The sequence below is a fragment of the Pezoporus flaviventris genome, unplaced genomic scaffold (assembly GCF_033815535.1).
Source record: "Pezoporus flaviventris isolate CSIRO_AGI_PZ_B2104156 unplaced genomic scaffold, CSIRO_AGI_Pfla_v1 ptg000007l, whole genome shotgun sequence".
NCBI classification, from domain to species: domain Eukaryota; kingdom Metazoa; phylum Chordata; class Aves; order Psittaciformes; family Psittacidae; genus Pezoporus; species Pezoporus flaviventris.
In genome coordinates this window covers 68,065,199-68,086,056 of record NW_026892555.1, presented here as the reverse complement: position 1 = coordinate 68,086,056, position 20,858 = coordinate 68,065,199, and the positions used below count along the sequence as shown (strand labels likewise).

The following is a 20,858-nucleotide window of genomic DNA, read 5'->3' as shown; positions in this document are numbered from 1 at the left end:
TATCACTCCCATCAATTTTGCCCAGAGTTCTGCACGGGAATCATAACTTTATGGGAACATCCCCATGTGCTCCCAGAAGAATCACTGGGATTCTACCTCACCATTCCTTTACATCGTCATTCTTCTACATCACAATGAGGTGAAGGAGACAGGCAGGAAAGTAAACCTTTTTGAGAATTAGGAAGTGTAAATGATTATACTTACTACTTTAAAATGTAATATACAAATGTTAAATGGATTTATGTTTTTAACACAGACTTTGCCAAACTTAGATTTGAGTTTAGATTACTTCAGGATTTGTAATAGTCTGACCAATACACTGAAAATGGAAGCTATAGAATTAGCTCTGCATAATAGGTTCCTCTAAGGCTCCTCCCCATTAAAAGCTGGAGAGCTTTTGGTATTTCTCCACCATACAATTAGCCTTTTAAAGGAAAAGGGAAATTGAGCATCATATTTTTCATATCTCTGTTATGACCATCATTGTTTTACTACAGCAGCCAATGTGTTTAGGAAAGTCAACAAGTTCTTTTACTGTATGGTTTTCCAATGTATCTTTCACAAAGTTTTCTATGCAGCTTGAAAGGAGAGGGAGTTTTCCACTGTTTTCCTATCATTACAAAAAATATTGCCTTGAAAAATATCTTTTTTCATGTAGACTCCAGCCTCATCACTCATCACATCAGCCTGTGGTCTCATCTTTAAATGGTGACTCTCCAGGAGCAACATATTTGTAAATCAAGGCATGAGAGTAGATGAGAGCCGACACCTGCTCTACATCTGCCCATATTCCATGCTGTCTGGATCATAGGTTGGAAACTACAGGCTCTCATTATATATTGGCAAGGAATGTTAACCCAAGTATAGTAATGCAGTAAGTTCATGGTGTGGCTTCTGCACCAGAGCTGCCTTGTCTCTACATGGGTAGATGGCCTTACGGTTATTTCTGTGTTCACTTCTTCGCTGTTCAGCCTGAGATCATAATTAGGAAAAACAGGATTTGAAAAGAAAGGTTTAATCTGGTACAAATTGGAGTAGCTCTGTCAAAGTCACTTGATAGTACTGCTTCCTCTTGATTTTGGTTAGGGATAGATGAAGAATTTAAAATTCAAGGGCAGATTTTGGAAATTGCCTCTGTTTAGCAGCAGCACCTTAATTAAAGCCTTTGAAAGATGGATGAGCTATTACAGGGGTTTTAAAAAATGTATTCTGAAATGGAGAAGGAGCATGAATAGAATAAAATGATATGTCATCCTTACAGGAAAACTGCAAAGTGATCCTGAAAATACTCTTTTATGATAATGGAGAAGTATCGAGATATTCAGGAAAAAGAAAAATCAAACACTAAGATGCTGTCTTTTAAAAACAAAACAGAATTGATTCAATAAGCATAAAATCTGCCTGCAAAATAAAGGCACATTTGAGTAGAAGGACTTTCACTGAATAATGCAGTGGATTAAATGTTTTTTTATGTTGTTGTCAACTCATTTGTTTCCAAATGGCATCATTATAAGTCGGACTGGCACAGTTTCCCCATTTAATTTCTCTTTCTTATTTTCTTCCATTTTCATTTTTACTGGAAACCACAGGAAGACATTTTTGTAGTGAGGATATCATTCCTGCTGATCATATATCATTTGTGAGCCGAGTGAATTTGTTCCACATGTCCTTTGAACATGTACCGCACAAAATGTCTGGTAATATAAAGAATCTGGTAAAGAAGTGTCGAGTGTATATTCATTACAGCCATGTATTTGAATTAGTATTTAATTAGTAATGCATATAAATACCTCTGCAGAGCTGAGAGTGAACACCCCCTTTCTTTGATTTTGCACAAGATAAGGAAGCTCTGATTTATTATTCAGAAGTAAAGATCAGAGACTGTCTCAAAAAGAGGGGAAGAGAAAACAGAAGAAATATAGCTGTCTGTGCATTCAGTAATAGACAGGTTTTTCCACACAGTGTATTGCAGTTGCGCTGGAAATGAAGATCCTTGGGCAGGCAGAGATTTGATGTTTGTGTAGCACACTTATATATGTATTAATAAAACATCAGCATGAATAAACAGTGGCCATTGCCACTGTAAGAGTAGTAGATTTCTAACCTCAGGGTCACTTATAGCCAGCAGCAGGTGGCTGTGAGGAATCATTTGCATTTTACTGCCTGATTATACTCAAACTATGGTCATCCCTGTAGTGTTTATGGGATGTGGGCTATTGTAATATTCTCCATGTTTCCCTCTGAAATTCAAGGACTCTCATAGGGATGCTTGTGTAGTTGAGCTGGGTATCTCTAAGTTAGGGTTAGCCCTCTGCTTCATTTTCCTCACCTTTAGCTTTGCGCCAAAAAAACCCTGAATTATAGTCCATTATTTACTTCAGTTTCCTGGATAAAAGAATTTTCTGTTGGTTTTGTTTGTGTTTTTTTGTGGGTTGGTTGTTGTTTGTTTTTTTTTCTTCAGTAAATGCAGCTATCTGCCTTTTAGTCAAAGAAAATAGGACAGTTTTACAAGGCACCTTCCACGCAAGAGGTTATCTTGAGTCTGGCTGGTGTTGCCTCTCTAATGTTTTCAGCACAATAACTCACTAAACCACTTGGTTTAGGCATCAGATGGCCATGCAAATGCAAATCAACATGCAGAAAGAAGCAAATACGTCATAACAAGAAGCACAAATTTTGACCTTAGTGGAGAAATTAGAGAAAGTTCTGTGGAGGGAATATTTATTGAAACAATTTGAGTAGGAACCGCAGCAAAAATCTTTCCTCCTCATTGCTCATTTATTTTAATCAAGACACACAAGCTGTGATTTGTGAAAACTGTCATTCTCTGCTGCATTGTTTTGTTAAAAGGATGGATCCTAATGCAGTGTAACTCAGTAATAGCAGTAGGCATGTGAGCAGCAAGCACACTGAAAGCATAACTTATAGGTTTTTGTTTAAGGTTCATCTAAGCCTATGTAAACCTATGACAGGTAGGGTAAAATTGCTCCAACCTGATTTTTAGAAGTTCAGGGTTAATCTAACTGGTCTAACAAAGCTTCCTTCATCATCAAGGGAGAGAAATTGGTACATCTAAGTACCACCTGGCATATTTTAGATCCCTGCATTAGGATGTACTGTAGCTTTCACTGTCTACATTAACTTTGCTCTCTGTGAAGCCTGGGAGACTGTAGAGGAAGCTGGATCTTTCCACTTGATCTTCTGCCTGGGAACATTCCAATTTGTGCTATGTCTTGGATAAATGTTGATGCTATAGCTTTCCATTTCTATCACCATCACCAATGGTTTCTGCTTTTCTTCTAGGTGCCAAGCCGTGGTCCAACATCATGGAGATCCTGGAGGAGAAGGACGGGGTTGATACTGAGCTACTGGTTTATGCCATGACCTTGGTTAACAAGGTTTGTTTACTTTATTAGCATAACTGGTGGAAATAATGTTAGTATTTTCCATTGTATAATGGTCTTCCCTGTTGAGAATATATGACAAAGGAGACTTGTCCCAGAGAAGCTGCAGGACAAGCAATCGGCATATTCTTGTTACTTCTGTTGCAGTCATCCAGAGGCAGCAACTGGGAGCAGAATTGCTATTTTGCTAAATGCTGTGCAGAAATGGGTTGCGATATGGCTGCTCTCCCAACACTGACAACCCAGTACAAAACAAAACTTAACAAACTAACTCTATACTTTATCCAAGGGGAAAAAGAAGGCAAGCACTGGTGAAAAGATCACATGCTCACATAAGTTTGCATTGTGCATAATTTTCTGGTTCAGATCATTTAATTTTTTTTACTGCAAACCAAATATGATGAATTTCACAGGTCTGAGTGCTAGTACGAGTGTTTCTGCTTAAAAAAATGAGGTTACTTTTTTTTTCTTTTCTTTATATTTTCTAGTAGTAATAATTTTGCAGTAAAATCAAATGTTTTCCAAAGTATTCTCTTGTGCTGTAGAAATTTCTTAGTATAAAATCCTTTAAAATTAATGTCTAGTCCTAAACAAATCTTAGGATGACTAAAATTTAAAGTAGCTTTTTTTTAAAGCACACAGAAGATCAATATACTACTAGCAAATCAAAATAAGCTTGTGTTTATGGTTGTACATAATAAGCCAGAGTATTATAGAATTTATTATTATTATTATTATTATTCATTATGTTCATTTAAAGATCCTGAGTTTGTTGGTGGAGGTTATAAATAAAGCTGCCAGCTTATTACGCTTATGGCTACATGATTGGGGCCTTGGGTTGCTTTGGGGTCGTTTTTTTTTGATGAAATGGTTTCCTTATGGTAGATATTGTCCAGGAAAGATGCCCAAGAGGGACTAACCTCTCCTGGTGCCATCACTGGTGTTACTGTACTTAAGTACAGTACCATGTTGCCCTTGCTTCTGCTTACATGATAGTAAAGATCTTCTTGACTTTAAAAATCCACCTTATCTCACTAATGTACTCTTTCTGAAAAGCACCACCAGCTTTATATGCTTCTGTCTGTAGCTGCTATTAAAGCTGAGGCGATTAGTTTTAAAGTCTCAGTTTTATACCTTGTTGTTTCACATACTGCTTCCTCTTTGTGAAGTAATTCTCTTCATCGTTTCTGCACTTGTAATCTGCTTGGTGTTTGAATTCTTCAGAAATTTTGTTCTGTTGACTTTTTTATTATCCTATAGTTGATTCCTTTAGTCTGAGGTTTTTGATGCATTTAAAGCTATTTTTAGGAGGAGGTAGTTCTTCAAATACACGCAAAACGAAAAAGCATCTTGCAGTCAAAGGAGCAAGGCAGTTATGAAGATCAAGGAAGAGAGGAATCCCACAATGCCACACTTATAATTATGATCTGGCTTATGGACAGCTTTATGATGTTTTTAATGGGATTTTTTTCATAATTACAGAGAAAACAGCAAGCAGCATGTCACAGTTGTAATTTTTTCCCCCCCAGAGAATACAAAGAAGGATCAGATGGTTTCAGCTTGTTTAGGCGAGGAAATGTCAAAGTTTTCAATGCAGGCAGAGTCCTCACGACAGATTTCTCTTAAGGAAGCATACCTCTACTTCTTTTTCTTTCTCCGTGTATACATATACAGACTGTTTTCCTTCCTGCTCAAGAGCAGAGAACACAGCTACCCAGATATAAGAATTGCTCCAATCCTTTTATCCTTTCCATGTCTTTTTTTGTTGCTTAACCAATTTACTAACATTTCATTAACCCTCTCTTAATTTCATAGGATTTAGGCATTAATGAATGTTTTAAATGGCATTAATCCCAATGCAAATGCTTCTGGTTATGTAAAGTTCCAATATAACCTTTGTTATCTTCCTTCAGTTAGTTCCTGTGATCTGTTATTTCTTATTCTAATCTCTACTTTCTTCATTTCATTACTGAAGTCCAGACAGATTAAAGCCTTTGTGTTTCCTTTTTATAAAAAAAAACAAAACACAACCTATGTGTCAAATTCAGAACAATATTCTGTGTTGCGTTCAATTCCCTTTCTATTTAACTACTATAAAACCTCTTCATTATTGAGATTACACTGGAACCTTTGAAGGTGTAAGATTACTGTGGATTTTCTTTTTACCTCTGTTTAATATTGCATGTTCTCTCATATCATAAATACATTAAAAAATAGATAGAAATTATTATGAATTATGTAAAAATTAATGTTTTACTATAGTTGGATTAAGAACTGAAGGGCTTTTATCAGGTCCTGCGTAAGACTAGAATTCAAGCACTAGCTTCCAGGCCAGTGGTTACTAATGGGAGCTTAGAGTACCAGCCAGCAGCCGTCCATCCATCAGCTGTAGTTGGAAAAGTGCTGTTTCAGGGCACTGTGGTGTTAATGTTAAAGCTGGCACATTAGTTTTGGATGACCTGCCTTAAGAAAATCACAAATGCCACAGTGGAAAAATTATTATCTTATATCCCATGTCTGACATTGACTGCACCAGATGTTTTAGAAGTTGTGGTTCCCCATAAAACAAATACATGAGACAGGCTTCTTCCTATCCCAAAGCAATTGAAAACCTGTCCAATGCTCTTAAGCATGTTTGTTAACTGTGTAGTGTTTTTTTGCCATAGCATGTAAGATTTAGTTAATGTCTGTCTAGTGCATGGGCCCCCAGTGAAGCCCAGTCTGTTGGGTGTTTAGTAACCAAAGCAGTACAAGTCTACGATTTGCATATAAGGCATTGCACACCAGTTGGACTTTCTGTTGTCTGTATCCTCTTAGCACCACTGCTTTATACTGTGATTTTTCTGTAAATGAGACCGAATTTTTAGTTTTGCCAGCTAGTATCATCCAGGGCCATGCATTTAAAAAACTGCAGAGACTTTCAGTCTGAAGACCCACATAGCGTAGCACTAATCTATGCCAGGTTTTGTTCATAAACATAACTGAGGATATGTATTTATAAGAATATTTTGCTATTGCCAGTTGAGCATGTTGTCTGATAGGTTTTATCATCTAGGAAAGCATTTCGCTGTTACACTCTTATTAAACTCTAATTTAATTTTTATTATCCCCAGTACAACTTCATTAGTTTTCTTGCGTTTCTTTCTGTTGGGTCTGTTACAGTTAGTGGTAGGTGAAACATATTGTGTAGGCTTTGGTAAAAATGTTGGTAAGCAAAGATAGGAGGCTCAAAACTCTTGGAGTGGGGTTTTGGTTTTAGTTTAGTTCACCGTTCTGAAAGAGCAGCTTGAGAGGGAAGAGCTCAGAGTTGCACAGGCTTTCCCACAAGAAAGAAATCACAAAACAAACAAATAAAAATCTTAATTCAGGGATGTTTACTCAGTCCAAAATTGGAGAGGCATATGAGTGAGTCTTAACATTCGTATTCATGCTTCCTTTGCATGCCTGAGTTCTGATGGTTTCAGATTTGAAATCCCAGTTTTGGTCTAAGCGAGTAAGACTATAAAATAGTTCAGCAAGCAAACCACACAGTATGGTTTAAACACACAATTTTAATTCTCTAGATGGGTTTTCCTTTTGTAAGGTTCAGCCTTCAGAGCAGGAGGAACTATGTGGGACTTGTATGTGTATTTTGTATTGGAGTATCGTTTGTAACTTAACCAGGTACTCAAGAAGGCGCAAGGACCTTGGAAAGACCTGCCCAATTTATGACCTCCACTCTACTGTTTGTGAGTTTTCTTTCCTTTATAAAGCCACCAAGAAAATAGGAACCCACTCTTGTTTTCTGATATCGCAAGCCAGAATTTGTTAGTCATTTATGCAAGCACTTTATGTCCCTTGTGTTTAGTTACTGCAAAAATCTTTCTTGTGTGCTAGACTGAACTGACCTTGTTGTGACACCAGTGGTGCCCTTTTACATCCAATTTTCTAGTGTTAGAAATTGAATTTGATATGCACTAGGCTCTGAAAATGGGTCTGTGAATTTAATGACAAACTATGCAAAGGAAAACTATTTGATTTCTGTACTTGGGAGTTCAGTTGCCCAGTTCTGGCCAGTAGTATGCAGTGAAAATTGGGATTTCCACTACTTCATGATTTAAAATTATATTAACCAATAAAAGGCTGCTGACAAAAAGTAGGGTTTGCCAGTAAATACTACCTTATGCCTCTGTTTTCCCTGTCTATGCCCTGGCTTAGCTCAGATTTTTAAAAAGCTGTATCTGAAAATGAGTGATCTGCATCTCAACATTAAGACCGTTTCCTGTTATTTTAAGAAGATCTGTACAGATCTGACTCTTTGTCCACCCTTTTGCATGTAAGACATCAAATCTTCCTGTGCGTGAAGATACTCAGGTCAGCGTAGTTGCTGTCTACTTCTTTCTAAAGCAAGAGAAAGACAGATAGGTGAATATCATTTTGTGTTATAGTATTTCCATACCGGTGTTAAAGTTCCATTGAATTTACAGTGTGATAGCTTCATTTGCTGAACCTTCAAATGCTTATTCAGTGCTTGATGGAAGGAACAAAATATACATGGTATCTATTTTCAATACTGTTCAGGAAAATTTAGTCTCATGGTCTTCAGTAGGCTTTATACAGGGGCTTAAGTACTGTCCTGGACAAGACAAATCCTTAATTAGAGCCTGAACATATAACCCTGAACGTATAATCCTAACACTTTAGTGGTGTTTGTATTTCTGTTGTGGTGGACCTCACCAGACATCAGACACTTTAACAGGGCAGGGTATAGAATCATAGAATAGTTAGGGTTGGAAAGGACCTTAAGATCATCTAATTCCAACCCCCCTGCCATGGACAGGGACACCTCACACTAAACCATATCACCCAAGGCTCTGTCCAACCTGGCCTTGAACACTGCCAGGGATGGAGCATTCACAGCTTCCCTGAGCAACCCATTCCAGTGCCTCACCACCCTAACAGGAAAGAATTTCTTCCTTATATCTAATCTAAACTTCCCCTGTTTAAGTTTTAACCCGTATGCCAGCTGTCTGTTCCTCTCTCTTGTTGGTCACGTAATTCAGACCACTTCTTCTGAATGTAAAGGTTCCTGATGTGGGAAGCATCCTAGAGTTAGTTAGCGGAGCTGCTCCCTCCTGCACTCTGCTGCTCAGAGCCTCTTTGGAAAAGCCAGGCTTCAGAAAAGCAGGAGTTTCAGAGTGCAGTTCATCTCATCCTGGACATGAGAAGATGAAACACTTTTTGAGGAGCCCTGCTTTTTTTATGTGCTGTCTCTGTCTCTTGCTCTTTCTCTCCTCTACTGGGAGCAAAGACAAGTTACTTTGCTAATTAAATAGGAGAGAGGAAGCTACTTCAGAGTAAGCGTATCTGGTGATACAATCAAGAATAATTTGCTTACAGTTTGCACTGTCGTGTATTTTGCAGAAACTGCTGTTTCTGCAAATTGAATTGGTTCTTGCAATGAGGTGTATGTCCCTCTGCAAGTAGGTTGCACAGTATGTTCAGTAGTTTCTGCTCAACATGCGCAGGATTACATTAATTTTTCTGAGTCATCCATAAGGAGCAGTAAAAAATCAGCACAAGATGAGCAGAAATCAGTGGCAAGCCAGAATAGCAGTGTTTTCTGTTGTCCTTGTGAGTGTCTGCCGGACTCTGGTGGATGAAGTTCACTTGTGCTCTGAAAAAAGTTGTGCAGTGCACACATCACCCTGCAGTAAAGCTGTGAGTGGTTTGATTTAGTCTCTTTTGCTGCATACACTGCAGTGGCATACTATGGTACGAATGGTATGCTGCAGAAGACCATCTTCCTTTTCTCAGTTTTCTCGATTCACAAAAAAAAAAGAAAAGGGAAATGACTATGGTAAGAAAAGTGCTTTCTTTTGAACATAGAGCAGTTACCATAGAAAGCTCTGAAAGTCAAACAGTTCATTTTCAGTAGCTGTTACTATTGTCATTCTTTATTTTGTAGCGTACAAAAGCTCTTCTCCCGTGTCACTGTTAACAACTTGCCCCACAACCAGGAATTAGTAACTCTCTTAACATTTTCTAGGAGTTAAGGAAGTAGTGCACCTTTAGTAAGACTTTTCAAGTTGGAGAGAGGGAGGAGGAGAGTCAGATCCCTGTAATATGCAACGATTTGTGCACCGGGGGGATGACTTCTGCTGCAGGTGTGGAGGACAGTAGGCACATGGTGCAGGATATTTCCTGCTGTCCTGACATCACACAGCTGTGCATTTTTCTTCTTAAGGCCAAAATTTAGAGAAATCAGTAGGAAATCAGCTTAACTGGTTTTAGCTGAACCATTTTTCTCTCTCTCTCTCTTTGCTTTTATCCCTGTGTTCGATGCTTTAACATTCTCTGTTCTTTAAATATGTACTTGAATGAAGCCAGGAAGAATCCAACTGTGTATTTTAAAGACCCACATTTTCCATACTTTTTTGTATGAAATAACAACATTGATTTGTTTTGCCAATTATTCATTTTTCTGCACCATGCACAGATTTGTTTGTTAAAAGCTGTGCCACTTGTTTTTATTTTCTAGCGGTGTCTCTAATCCTACATCATGGGTTTAACTTTATTGAAATCATACATAGCACCACTTGCCACCTGCTTTTAAAACCTTTGTTTAGTTCTTTTCAAAACAAACAGATTTAACTGGTTTTCCTTTGATTTTTAGACGCTGTCGGGGTTGCCAGATCAAGACTCTTTCTATGACGTGGTGGACTGTCTGGAGGAGCTAGGCATTGAAGCTATTTCACAGAGACACTTGAACAAGAAAGGAACAGACTTGGACTTAGTTGAGCAATTTAACATTTATGAGGTAACATAACATGCCCTGTTTTATGCATCTTACAGCCTGTGCAAACTTCAAAGCCAAGAGGCGGGGGGAGGAATGTAACCTAGGTGAAATTTTGTTATCTCTTTTATTTTAAAAGGAAAACATCTGGTTGCTAGAAGTAGTATACACATTCATGTACATGACCTGCTATGGTACATAGTTGGGTTTAATGCAAATGCATTTCGTACTAAAGCTGGGGCATACTCCAAGCCAAAGAAGCACATTTACTAGCCTCCTTAGAGGCAGTTCTGCCTGCAATTAAAACTTTCTCAGACTGCTCGTTACACATCCTGAAGTAAGTAGAAGTTCTTTCCATGTGCAGAAGTATTCAGCTCATGAAAAAGGTTCGGCTGAGCTCAGCTTCACAAATACTACTTATTCTGCAGCTGAATACCCAGCAAGTCCTTGTTTAAGAGTTTACACTGGACCAGATCTTATACAGTTTGCAGCAGTGGAGTAATGAGTGAGACTACATTCACCACCTAGGTATAAAGTAACTGCTTCTGAAGTATTTATATGTAAGGGTAGGATATCCAGTTTCTTAATAATTAGCCTCTTTTCGGACTTCAGTAAGTGTCGGAGCAGGGAGGTGTAAGCTGAAGTTAATGTAATATAAATGTGAATCCATGTTCTGATGTGATGAAATGAAATTATTGTATCTCTGTCTAAGTTCAGCAAAGGATTTGGTAGATTTGATTCTCCATTTTCTCCATCAACTCTATACCGATGTCATTTCACTAACTTTAGCAGTTAAGTTTTGTATATAGCAGTTTGCAGGAAGAGTCAGGCCAAAATTGAAACATAAGAATGAGAGAGCTCCATGTTCTTTTTTTATTGTCAGAGGCATCAGCTCATAAAATCCTTTTTAAAAGATGGTCATTAATCTTAAAAGCAGGGGGTTTTTTGCTCATGCTGTGTCTAGTGAAAGGTTTGGTTGCAAAATTAGCAGTAGGCTTAGTTGGGTACCAGCTTTTTCTTGATGACCAGACTGAATTTAGACATGCCTATTCGCGGTCTTTTTTTTTTTTTTCTGCCAATGTTTTTCATCTGAAAAATGTTTCTTCCCCACCGAAATACATTTTATGCCCTAAGGAGAGATATCACACTTCCCCTGCCTTTGTTTTGTTAAAGTCATTTCTGGCAAGAATTATCCAAGTAACAAGACTAATAGAAACGAGGAGATACACATTCTTCTAATCACCCACATTGCCCTTTTCCATAACTCTGTCTATTTGGGACTTTCTCATATAAAGGTTACTTAAATGTTATGCTGCATTTAACATGAGAACCACTAGTAACTCTGTTGTGTTTGCCAGTGATATCTCTCCTCATATATCCTGAGGTAGGCACTTGCTTTGTTTCTGCTAGAGGTATGTCACATTGGCATGTCAGCAGTGTGCTGTGGTTCAAGATATTGGGTGTGTCACCTGTATTTTACTCCTCTACTATTTCCAACTGATGACCCTGTGTCAGAAGTTAATGCCAAATGTCACCGTGGCCACGCTATTGTCAACATCATTCTTTTCTGATATTATACATATGTTCCTTTGTATTGACAGTACTTCTGAACTGGCAGGAAATACTGATTTTTCCACTGAAAGACATACGTGAAAGTAGTTACACTCGTCTAAAACTTGGGAGGCTTAGAGGAGACGTGTGGTCTGCATTTTTTTCTTTTAATCCATTGTGTACCAGTCCACAGAAATAGTTTTGTTTGTTAGGGTTTTTTTCCTTTGTTTTCTTTGCAGGGATTTCTGTCAGAATGAAAATTTTTAGAGGAATGTAGTTACATACACATCTGCCGATCTCTTCCTTTGCTGGGAAGAAATGATGGCACTGTTCTAAAGCACTTTCTAAAGTAGCAGACGGCAACTTCCACTCAAACATAACAAGTGTCATGTCTGAAAATGGGGTGATGTTCAATTATTTAGTGCGTGAGAGTTTTTTCTGTTGATTTCACTACAGCCAAGACTTCAGCTAAGTATTTTGGAAGGAAATAGAGCTAAGTGTCCAACACAGCTCAGCTTCCTTGAAAATTAAGTCCTGTGTTAAAAAAAAAACAATTAGGAGATATATGCATGTGTTGTTACAGGTCCTGTAGTGTTCTGTACAAGGCATCAGTATATAATTCCATTATTAGAGCTGCTACACTGTACTAATGGATAGACAGCAACTTACAGGGTTACCTGCAGAAATTATGATGCTAATAGAAGTCAGTCCTGTTGAGATCCATTAACTTTTAAAGCCTAGACTTGAAGACCTGTGGTACCTAAAGGAACTGTGTCAGAAGCCTCACCTTTCTTCCTTTCTTTCTCAGATGACACTAAGACATGAGGATGGAGATGAGAGTGCTGACCTCCCTCCCAGTGGGCGCAAGGACCGAAGAAGGGCCAGTGTTGGTACAAATGAGCGAAGGGGGCTAGAACGCAGACGTAGCCGCAGGCACTCAGTACAGAATGTCAAAAGCACTTTATCAGCCCCTGCGAGCCCATGCAGTCAGGCAAACACTAGCTTCATGCTAGGCCATGGACAGCACGTTGAAGATCTCAGTGAGAGGTAAGTGCATAAGCTGGAGAAATACTCCTTCCTTTTCCTCTATTACTTTCCATTGTGTTTGTTGTTATGTAGTTTATTAATCTGACATGCTTTTCTTTATTTCCCTCCGTTAAGGTTAAAACAAACAAACAATAAAAAAATGCTTTGTCGGTGACTTATCTATGTAGCTAAGTTCTTTGGCACCATATACCCTAAGTAAATGGATCCAAACCACATGATGTAGAGCATTTAATATGGGAGCTAACGAAGCATAATTTCATCTATTGGCAGATTTTATAATCAATATACACACATTATAAGAGATTGTAACAAGGGCATAGTCACATTCATGCAGAGCTGTTTGTTCTATATATGTTACAGTTAATTTTTTCAGGCTTTTTTTCCCTTTGCAGTCAGCATTCCAGCATATTTTCCTTTGAGGCTACACTGTATATATTTCCTATAGTGAATATATCTAATTCTTTATAACTACTGAAAGAGACTGGTAAAGCAGCAGTCTGTAACACTGGAGTCAGTCAAAGCTGGTGTCTTTGCCAGTCCCATAACAGTTGGTTTGGGCCATGCATGCTTAAGAAAAAGGCAGCTGCAGATACTCAGCAAGTCTGACTACTGCACAAGAGGGCTGGAATTAATTTTACCTAAGCTAGAAGTCTGATCAGCTCACCTCCCTTTGATGTCCATGGAGTGCAGCAAGTGCTGGTAGGCCTTCAGTTATCTAACGTATCCTACGTGCCTGAAATTTCAACCAAGATGAGTCATGCTCTGAAACTAGCTCTTTCTCTCTGTTGACTGTAAAGGGAATCTGGCTGACTAGCTCAGGTGGAGATGCACAAGCTGCAGATAACTAAATCTGGACATTTTTATCCCATGGCTGAAGGTGCATTTTGCAAAACCAAAACATGCTCCATGAAGAGCATATCTTGTGTTTATCATAACATTTTGGAAGTTCTTTGAAGGTTTGTGTTGGTTAGCACTGGATGTGAGTCTTCAGATCCTGCGTTACATGTGAAATAGCCCTTCTTGCAAAGCAAACTGAGTTGACTAAAAATTTAATGGCTTCAGGCAATATGGAAATATAAGACTCCAGATAATTTAAACAGCACTTGCGTATTGTATACTGCATAATAGCTTCTTTGTTTGGGTTTCTTTGTTTTTTTTTCTTCATGCATTTGGGCAATGCATTCATGTTTGTTTTCCATCACCACCTATTTGCCGGGTCTTTAGTGGGCTGGCGATTGAGAGCCCTGTAGTCTCACAGGATGACATGGATGACAGTGCATTTGAGGCCGAGTTTAAAGCATCTTCAGTGTGAGTACAGCTGGGGGCTTCAGCTGCTGTGCTGGGATACATTGTGCATGATCTTGGGCATTGCTTCATGACTTACTAATGTGAATGGGGATCTGTATCCATGGATGTGGAGCAGATATCACTGAAGTGAGGAAATGCTTCACCTCAACAGAAATTGTCAATTCTCTTACTGTAATTAAATAAATACAAGTCATGCAGGACAAACAGCTTATGCCAGTATGCTTTCTCACTGTTAATGCTTGCTTATTAGCTTTATTTTGCAGTCTTCAGTAACTCCTAATGAGTTTGTGTTTGAGCTGATTTTTAGTATCAGAGGGGTAGAACCACATCAGATTAGTTTTTTAAGTTCTTTTGTATTGTAAGACTTCTTTTTTTTTTTTGAGCAGCATAGTGTAATTTCAATAATTAGCCTACGTTTTTGGGGGGAAACAAAATAAAATTATCCAGTTCTGCTTCACACCCTCTTTCACAGCGACATAAGTTAAAGAATAATTTAAGTTTAAGTCCAGGAAAGAAGTCTACATTTAAGCAAATTTAATTTCATGTTGCAGTTTTCCTTGGAATCTTCTCTAGGAAAATAATTAAATTCTCTTCAACTCCATTTGAAATCTCTAACTTGCTCACCTGTGTCTGTAAGGAATGAGGCATTCAATTATTAATGTATGCAATGCTGATCTTTACTTCCCATATTAGTTAAATAAAAATCTTGTGCATGTCGTACCCCCTCATTCTTCAGCAGGTAAAGACAAGGGAGTATTACTTGTATGTAACAAATCAGCTTTTTTCCTATCAGACATTACAGACCACACAATATATTTTGGTACCCAAAGATGCAAGTTCTATGCTAATTAAATGTTGGCTCTTCTATAAATCCCACTGGCTTTCTGGTAAACAAACGTTTCAGAAAAGCAGATTCCATCCTTCACATTTTTAGTCTCATCATCTGCCAAAATCTGTAGTTGTCATAGGAAGAAGAAAACCAGCATTCCTGCTTTATCATATCCCAGCGAGTCTCTCAACTTTCAGTGAAATAGTCCAGATGAATGCAACAGTATCTCTGCACCCGATAGCTAAACTGGGACAAAAAAAAAAATAAAGTAAAAACTTTGTGGCTTCCATTCATTAACATTTAAACAGAGAAATAGTGAAATTGAGTGATCCGCATGAGGTTTTTACATATTTATAAAGTTTCAGTTACTCTTAAGTGGAAAGATTTTTTTTTCTCTGCAGAATTCCTACTGGAATTAAATTTTCAAATCAAAGCACGTGGTCTCTGATGCAACATATTGATTGGTTTAAAGGATTTTAATAGAACATCATAAGTTTAGGAATTAGTGCAATTTCTAATGAAATTTTAAAATCAGGTGTTGAAACATGATGCAGTCATCACCTGTTTTTGTCTAAAGAAATGCATGTTTTGTCCCATCGTCTTCCATTGTTAATGTTGTAGAGAGGAATCTACAAATGGATAAAAATTACTTATTACCTCTCTGAGCTGAAAGTAATTTTTTTTTACCCAGGAAAGATTTTTCTTCTCCTAAAGACCTTCTTTTAGTTCATAATCCTAGTCCCTCTCGAGGAAGGAGAAAAGCTTGCAATAAGTTTTTGCAGTGCTGTATTTTCTAAAAAATAGTCTGTTAAATGGGTTTCAGTCTCTTTATTCCTTCACTACATTTTATTTACCAATAAGAAACATTTAACTATATTAATATGATAATCTTATTGTGCTTCTCCTCCTGGTATCTAAACTTTGTATGTGGTTGTAGATGTCTGTGTCTGGTTTTACAGTGGATCAGCACCATCAAGTTCGGTGGAATTGCTTCTGATGGACATGCTTAGAGATTAAAGTCACACTCTTATACTGTACTAAATTTTATTTAGGGCAATATTCTTGGTTATTTTTGGACTTCACTACCAAAATCAGTAGAAGGAAGGTTCGAGTTCTTCCTCAACATTCTCCTTCCCACAATGTTCATGTTTCTTTTCTTTCTAACTCTGTCAGCTGGTTTGGCAGTTACTTTGCTTTTGTTTACCACATCAAACAGGTTGTCCACAGTCATCTGCTTTGTGTCAACTGATATGTCTTCCAAAAAAGACTAAAATCCATGGTGCCGGTAAAACAAAAAAGGACAATATTGGCCAAATTCTGTTCTGTCTCACAATGCTCTATATCCAGAAAAGCTGTCTGAAGTCAGTGGAGCTGCTCTGATCTATGCCAAGCTAATTGAGAGCAGACTTTGGGTTTTGAGATGGGAAAAGTTGACCGTAAATGCTAAGGGCAACCAAAAGGAAGACTTGCAGGCCTTTTTCATCCATTTGGCAACTTCCTTTCAAACTATATGTATTGCTTTTTTGCCTGCGGTTCAAAACAAATAAGGACCCAAATCTGCTTTGTGTTAAAATAGTTTTCATGGAGATTGAAACGCAGTCTTATATGTCCATTACTAAATAAATAAGTTGATAACGACTCCTGACTAAGAAAGGCTGAAGGTTGGTTTAAGGTCATGTAGCTGCTGCAGGGTACTTTAAACTGCCAGTCCTGACCACCAACAGGTTTGCTTTGCTCAAAATGTCTTTCTTTTACCATGATGGCATAAAGCACCAAAAAGCCTGGTGGAGGTGTCAGTCCTGTTAAAATATGTTTTAAATGTTTCACTGATGGCATCTCCTAAGGTTTTCTGCCCTGGTCCAAACTGAGTGCTTTCAGTCTGTGGTCTAGCATGCTGTTTCTTAAGTGGTAGACTTTTAAACAAATTCTTCCATGTTTTTGGTTGTTTGGTGGGTTTTTTTCTTTTTAAAGTAAAGCTATTTTTTTCCAACCACGCAATGGATAGAGTCAGGGAAAAATGTAAGGAGTGGCATGGAACTTGCACTAGATCAATAGTGTTATTGTATGCAGTGATTTCTGGCTATATAAGCATTAAAAAACAAATTGGCTGTCTGTCTTTCAGTCTTGTCATGTCTGGCTTCAAGGGAGTAGAAGGCAGGTAATTCAGAAGTTCTCAGTGCTGTCTTGACACTGAGCAGGTACTTTGCAGGAGCCCTATACTTGCAGACCAGAAGCAAGTACTCCTCTGAGTTTTTTGAATTAGCATATTTCACATTTTGCTGTGCATTTCCCTTTCTTCAGTACTGCACAGCAACCATCCCCGTCTGTGAGATTTAAACTGATGCCTCATACCAACATTTGAATGAATACCTCTGTTAAAGCTTTGTGGAATTAGTTACAATTGAAGACTGAGGTTTATAAAGTTTTGAATAGCTAGGTTTAGATATCTACCTCACTTTACTAGGCTCTATTTTCTTCTGCTTTTTCATAGCTTTGATTTGCTTTATATCATCAAAAATCACAAAAAGAATTTCTAAGATTGATCATGTAACACTATACATGTTCATCTAGAGATAATAAGGCCTTGGTTACGACTTGTCAGCATTCCTGTGTCTGAAACCTAACAAGTGGAAGAACTGACTTTCTTCTTAAGAACACATCAGAGCAAGGGCATGTATTTGAATCAGTGACCAAATCTGGATTTCAAAAGCTATCTTTTTTTTTTAGGCCATGGGGCTAAAAAGGTATGAGGAAGACCAACTGTCCAGGTTCACCTGGGGCTTCCACTTTTTTCAGTGTGAAGAAACTTGACCTTCAGAACTGCGGTGATAAGGAAACCAGCAGCAGAAGAGCAAAATCACAGCAGGGATTTATGTACCTATGAACTGTGCTTTTGTTAAGAGTCCTGTCTGGAAGGCTGTTACGACTCTTCCTCTGAGCAAAGAGTAGCGCAGGGAATTCCAAAGTTTCCCACAAATTTCACAGCTGGCTGGACACAGTGCCATTGAACATTGCTGGACACTGGGCTCAGGGGCTTTCACACCCTTTACAGTGTGGATTGGAAAATTATTGTCTATATAAAGGAAAGCTGTGCTGAGAAGTCGTAAGGATCTGTTTGTTAGGAAATGCATGTTTCTGATGCTTGAGGATTGTCAAGATGCAGGAAGAGATTGTGACGTTATTTTGGTTTTACCAGAAAACAATGAACACAGCTGAGCCTCTGATGCTAAGCATTTTTTCTGTTTAACTTCAGATTCCTGACAAGTTTCTAACAACCAACAGCAGAGACCTTAGTCTGGCTATTATGCCCCATTAACTGATTATTCAAATTGCTTCATGTAGAGCCAGGCCTGCAGGGGTGGTTTGTCCAAAATACAGCTAAGACTTTTTTGTTATTGTTATGATTTTCCTTATTTTCAAGCATCCCAAACTGTAACTGATCTTTGATTTTTTTCTAGCATTTACTGTGGCCAAAATTCTGGGTTTTGTCATGCCTTTTCAAGTTCTGATGGTTTTCCACTACACTGTGTGAAATGTTTTTATTATGTAAATACTTTAGCTATAAATCAAAGTGCTGGTTACCGTGGTGGATGGAGGTTTATTTTTTTTTTATTTTATTTTATCTCATTTTAGTACTTTCCATATTACTTGGAGTTACAAGTCCTAGTCCTGTCTCAGGTTGATATAAACACTTTTAATCTGAATTAAAATATCTCTGTAGAAATGTAAGGTTTTGTAGTAGGGGTACTTTTTGCTGGCAGTGGGTCTTGCTGGAAGGAAATGTTTTACTCTTGGTATATGGGCAGAATCCAATTGACAGCACTGTATATTGGTGTAAAGCCAATGGTAGATTTTCCCAGTTTGAATTTTAAGAGGAATGAAGAAAGCACTGAAACTTAGATGAGGTTATAGCTGCATGGCAAATCAAAGCACAGCATGACTTAGCCTAATGGTTTTTTACTTTTTTTTCCCCTGTGTTTGTAGCTTTGGTGAACTACCTGAGCAAATACGATGTCAAACCAGGATGTGAGCGCATTTCTCTGGAGGTCCGTGTTAATGTCTTATGCACTGGATTATACATGCCATAGAAAATTTACCTCCACAGTATGTTCCCAGTATTTGTAAACATGACCCTCTGAGGTCAGGAAAGTGGTTTTTTTACATATCCCCTGCGATGAGAAGGAAAAAATGAGAGCAATTTGGCAGGATGCCATTTCCTGATCCTTCCCTTTGAAGTAAGGGGCAATCACAGTGACCTTCAAGTGTCAACCAATGTGCAGCTCCAAGCTCTGAAAACACTGTTTCTTCTCTCTTTCTGTATATGTTTTGGTATTTATTGCTCCTAAAGTCTCTCTACATCATGACTCTGTTTCTTTACCTTTCTGCTCATACAAATGTAAAAACAGCGATGCTGTTCAATGATCAGAGAGTTGAGATTCTTGAGGTCTTTGCAAAGCCTTGCCAAAGCAAGACTCTGCTCTCTTACTCTGCTTTGATGTGTCCTATATAAACCAACTGCAGCAATGAAACAAGTGTGGAGGAGTTACCTAGATATTATTTAGGCATGAAATGTTGTTATGATCATATTTAAAGGATAAGAAAATAACAACAACCTCAAGAACCGCATAATAGAAAGGCATAGTCAGTACACATACTTCGCATTGTCATTTCCTCAACATATTTTCTTAACGTTTTTCTTTATTTAGGGCAGAATCACCAGGATAATTTGCTTTTTGACCTCTGTAATGACGCATATTATTTTCCCTTCGGTTCAGAAGGCCCAGTTTTGAGGCTTTGCAAGCAAGTTATTATTCATATGATTTAATGTATTTTCATCTTCACATAATTGCACCAAATACAGTGGTCTATCATATGTAGCAGTGGAATGGAAATGAGCAGGGGAGTTGGTAGGTGGTTTCTTTAGTTTTGTTTTTAATAGGGGAGGAAAGTATATTGCTCTATCTTTATACAGAATAATAAACGATAAATTTAAATTTTAACCACTTTTGGCTTTCACATAAAAGACTAGTGGAATCTGTTTTGGCAGCCAGGATAGAAGAAAAGGTGAAGCAGCAGAAGTGTACCAAAGCATTTGTTTGCTTTACAAGGACTTAGGAATTCGGCTATGAATTGTGCTGTCTAACCTGTGAAAGTAGAAATTCACTCATAAATTAAGGACAATGGCAAGCAATTAAAAAAAAAAAAAATTACACCTACTGTGACTTGTAAAGATCTCTCTTTGATGGAACATTTTTCATTTTCTGTTTGTTCACCTGTGAGGGGTTCAGGGAAGCAGCTTTCAAAGTGTTGTGCAAGAGGTAACACAGGTTTGGGGGGGGGGGGGGGACACGAAACCTTGAAAGAAAAAATTGTGAGATAAACAGTAGTATTTCATGTAGAATAATATTGTGGAACGGCTAATGGTGGTCTTACTTCACCAAATGTGGCCTGTAGGCCTCGCAGTCGGGAGCTGCTCCAGTGAAAGGCAGTGAAAGGGTGACTGAAAGTAATTTAAAGAAGCTAAACTGAAAAGCACTTGACTGAATTACAAAAGAAAGGGAGAGAGAAAATTCCTCATCAGCAATTAACAGTGCATAAGGTGATTTTCAGAGTGTGGAAATAATGGCCAATACTTTTACAGTTCCCCAGTCCTTTAGTTTTTGAGTCACTGCATAACTCCTAGGACCCTTTTTTCACTGAAGTCATGTGTTCATGTTTCTTGGCAATTTCTTTATAATTCTTTGGATGGTCACAAAAGGCTCAGAAGTACACTTAGGGCCTTGTCTAATAACCTGCAAAATTAAAAAGGAAATATTTAGTAAGACTTTAGTAATGTTTAAATGAGCCCTACACAAATTGGCATCATACCAAAAGGGAGACACTTTAATGTGCTCTTATCTCATGAATTAACTTTTATGTGCTTTGTATGTGCAGACGAAAACAT

The 20,858-nt window shown here is 38.0% G+C and overlaps 1 protein-coding gene across 13 annotated transcripts in view; it reads left to right on the top strand.

Annotated features, from left to right (window-relative positions):
- FHOD3 (formin homology 2 domain containing 3) overlaps window positions 1-20,858 on the top strand; it is a 373,977-nt gene that overhangs the window by 253,129 nt on the left and 99,990 nt on the right. For 7 of the 13 annotated variants that reach the window (XM_061449104.1, XM_061449103.1, XM_061449102.1 and 4 more), the window contains exons 8-10: window positions 3,304-3,398; window positions 10,060-10,203; window positions 12,539-12,777. In XM_061449104.1, coding sequence (XP_061305088.1) covers window positions 3,304-3,398; window positions 10,060-10,203; window positions 12,539-12,777 — 478 coding nt within the window. Of the gene's footprint in view, window positions 1-3,303; window positions 3,399-10,059; window positions 10,204-12,538; window positions 12,778-14,001; window positions 14,086-20,858 lie in introns of all 13 variants that reach the window. The other 6 variants (XM_061449099.1, XM_061449098.1, XM_061449095.1 and 3 more) reach the window with 1 other exon arrangement.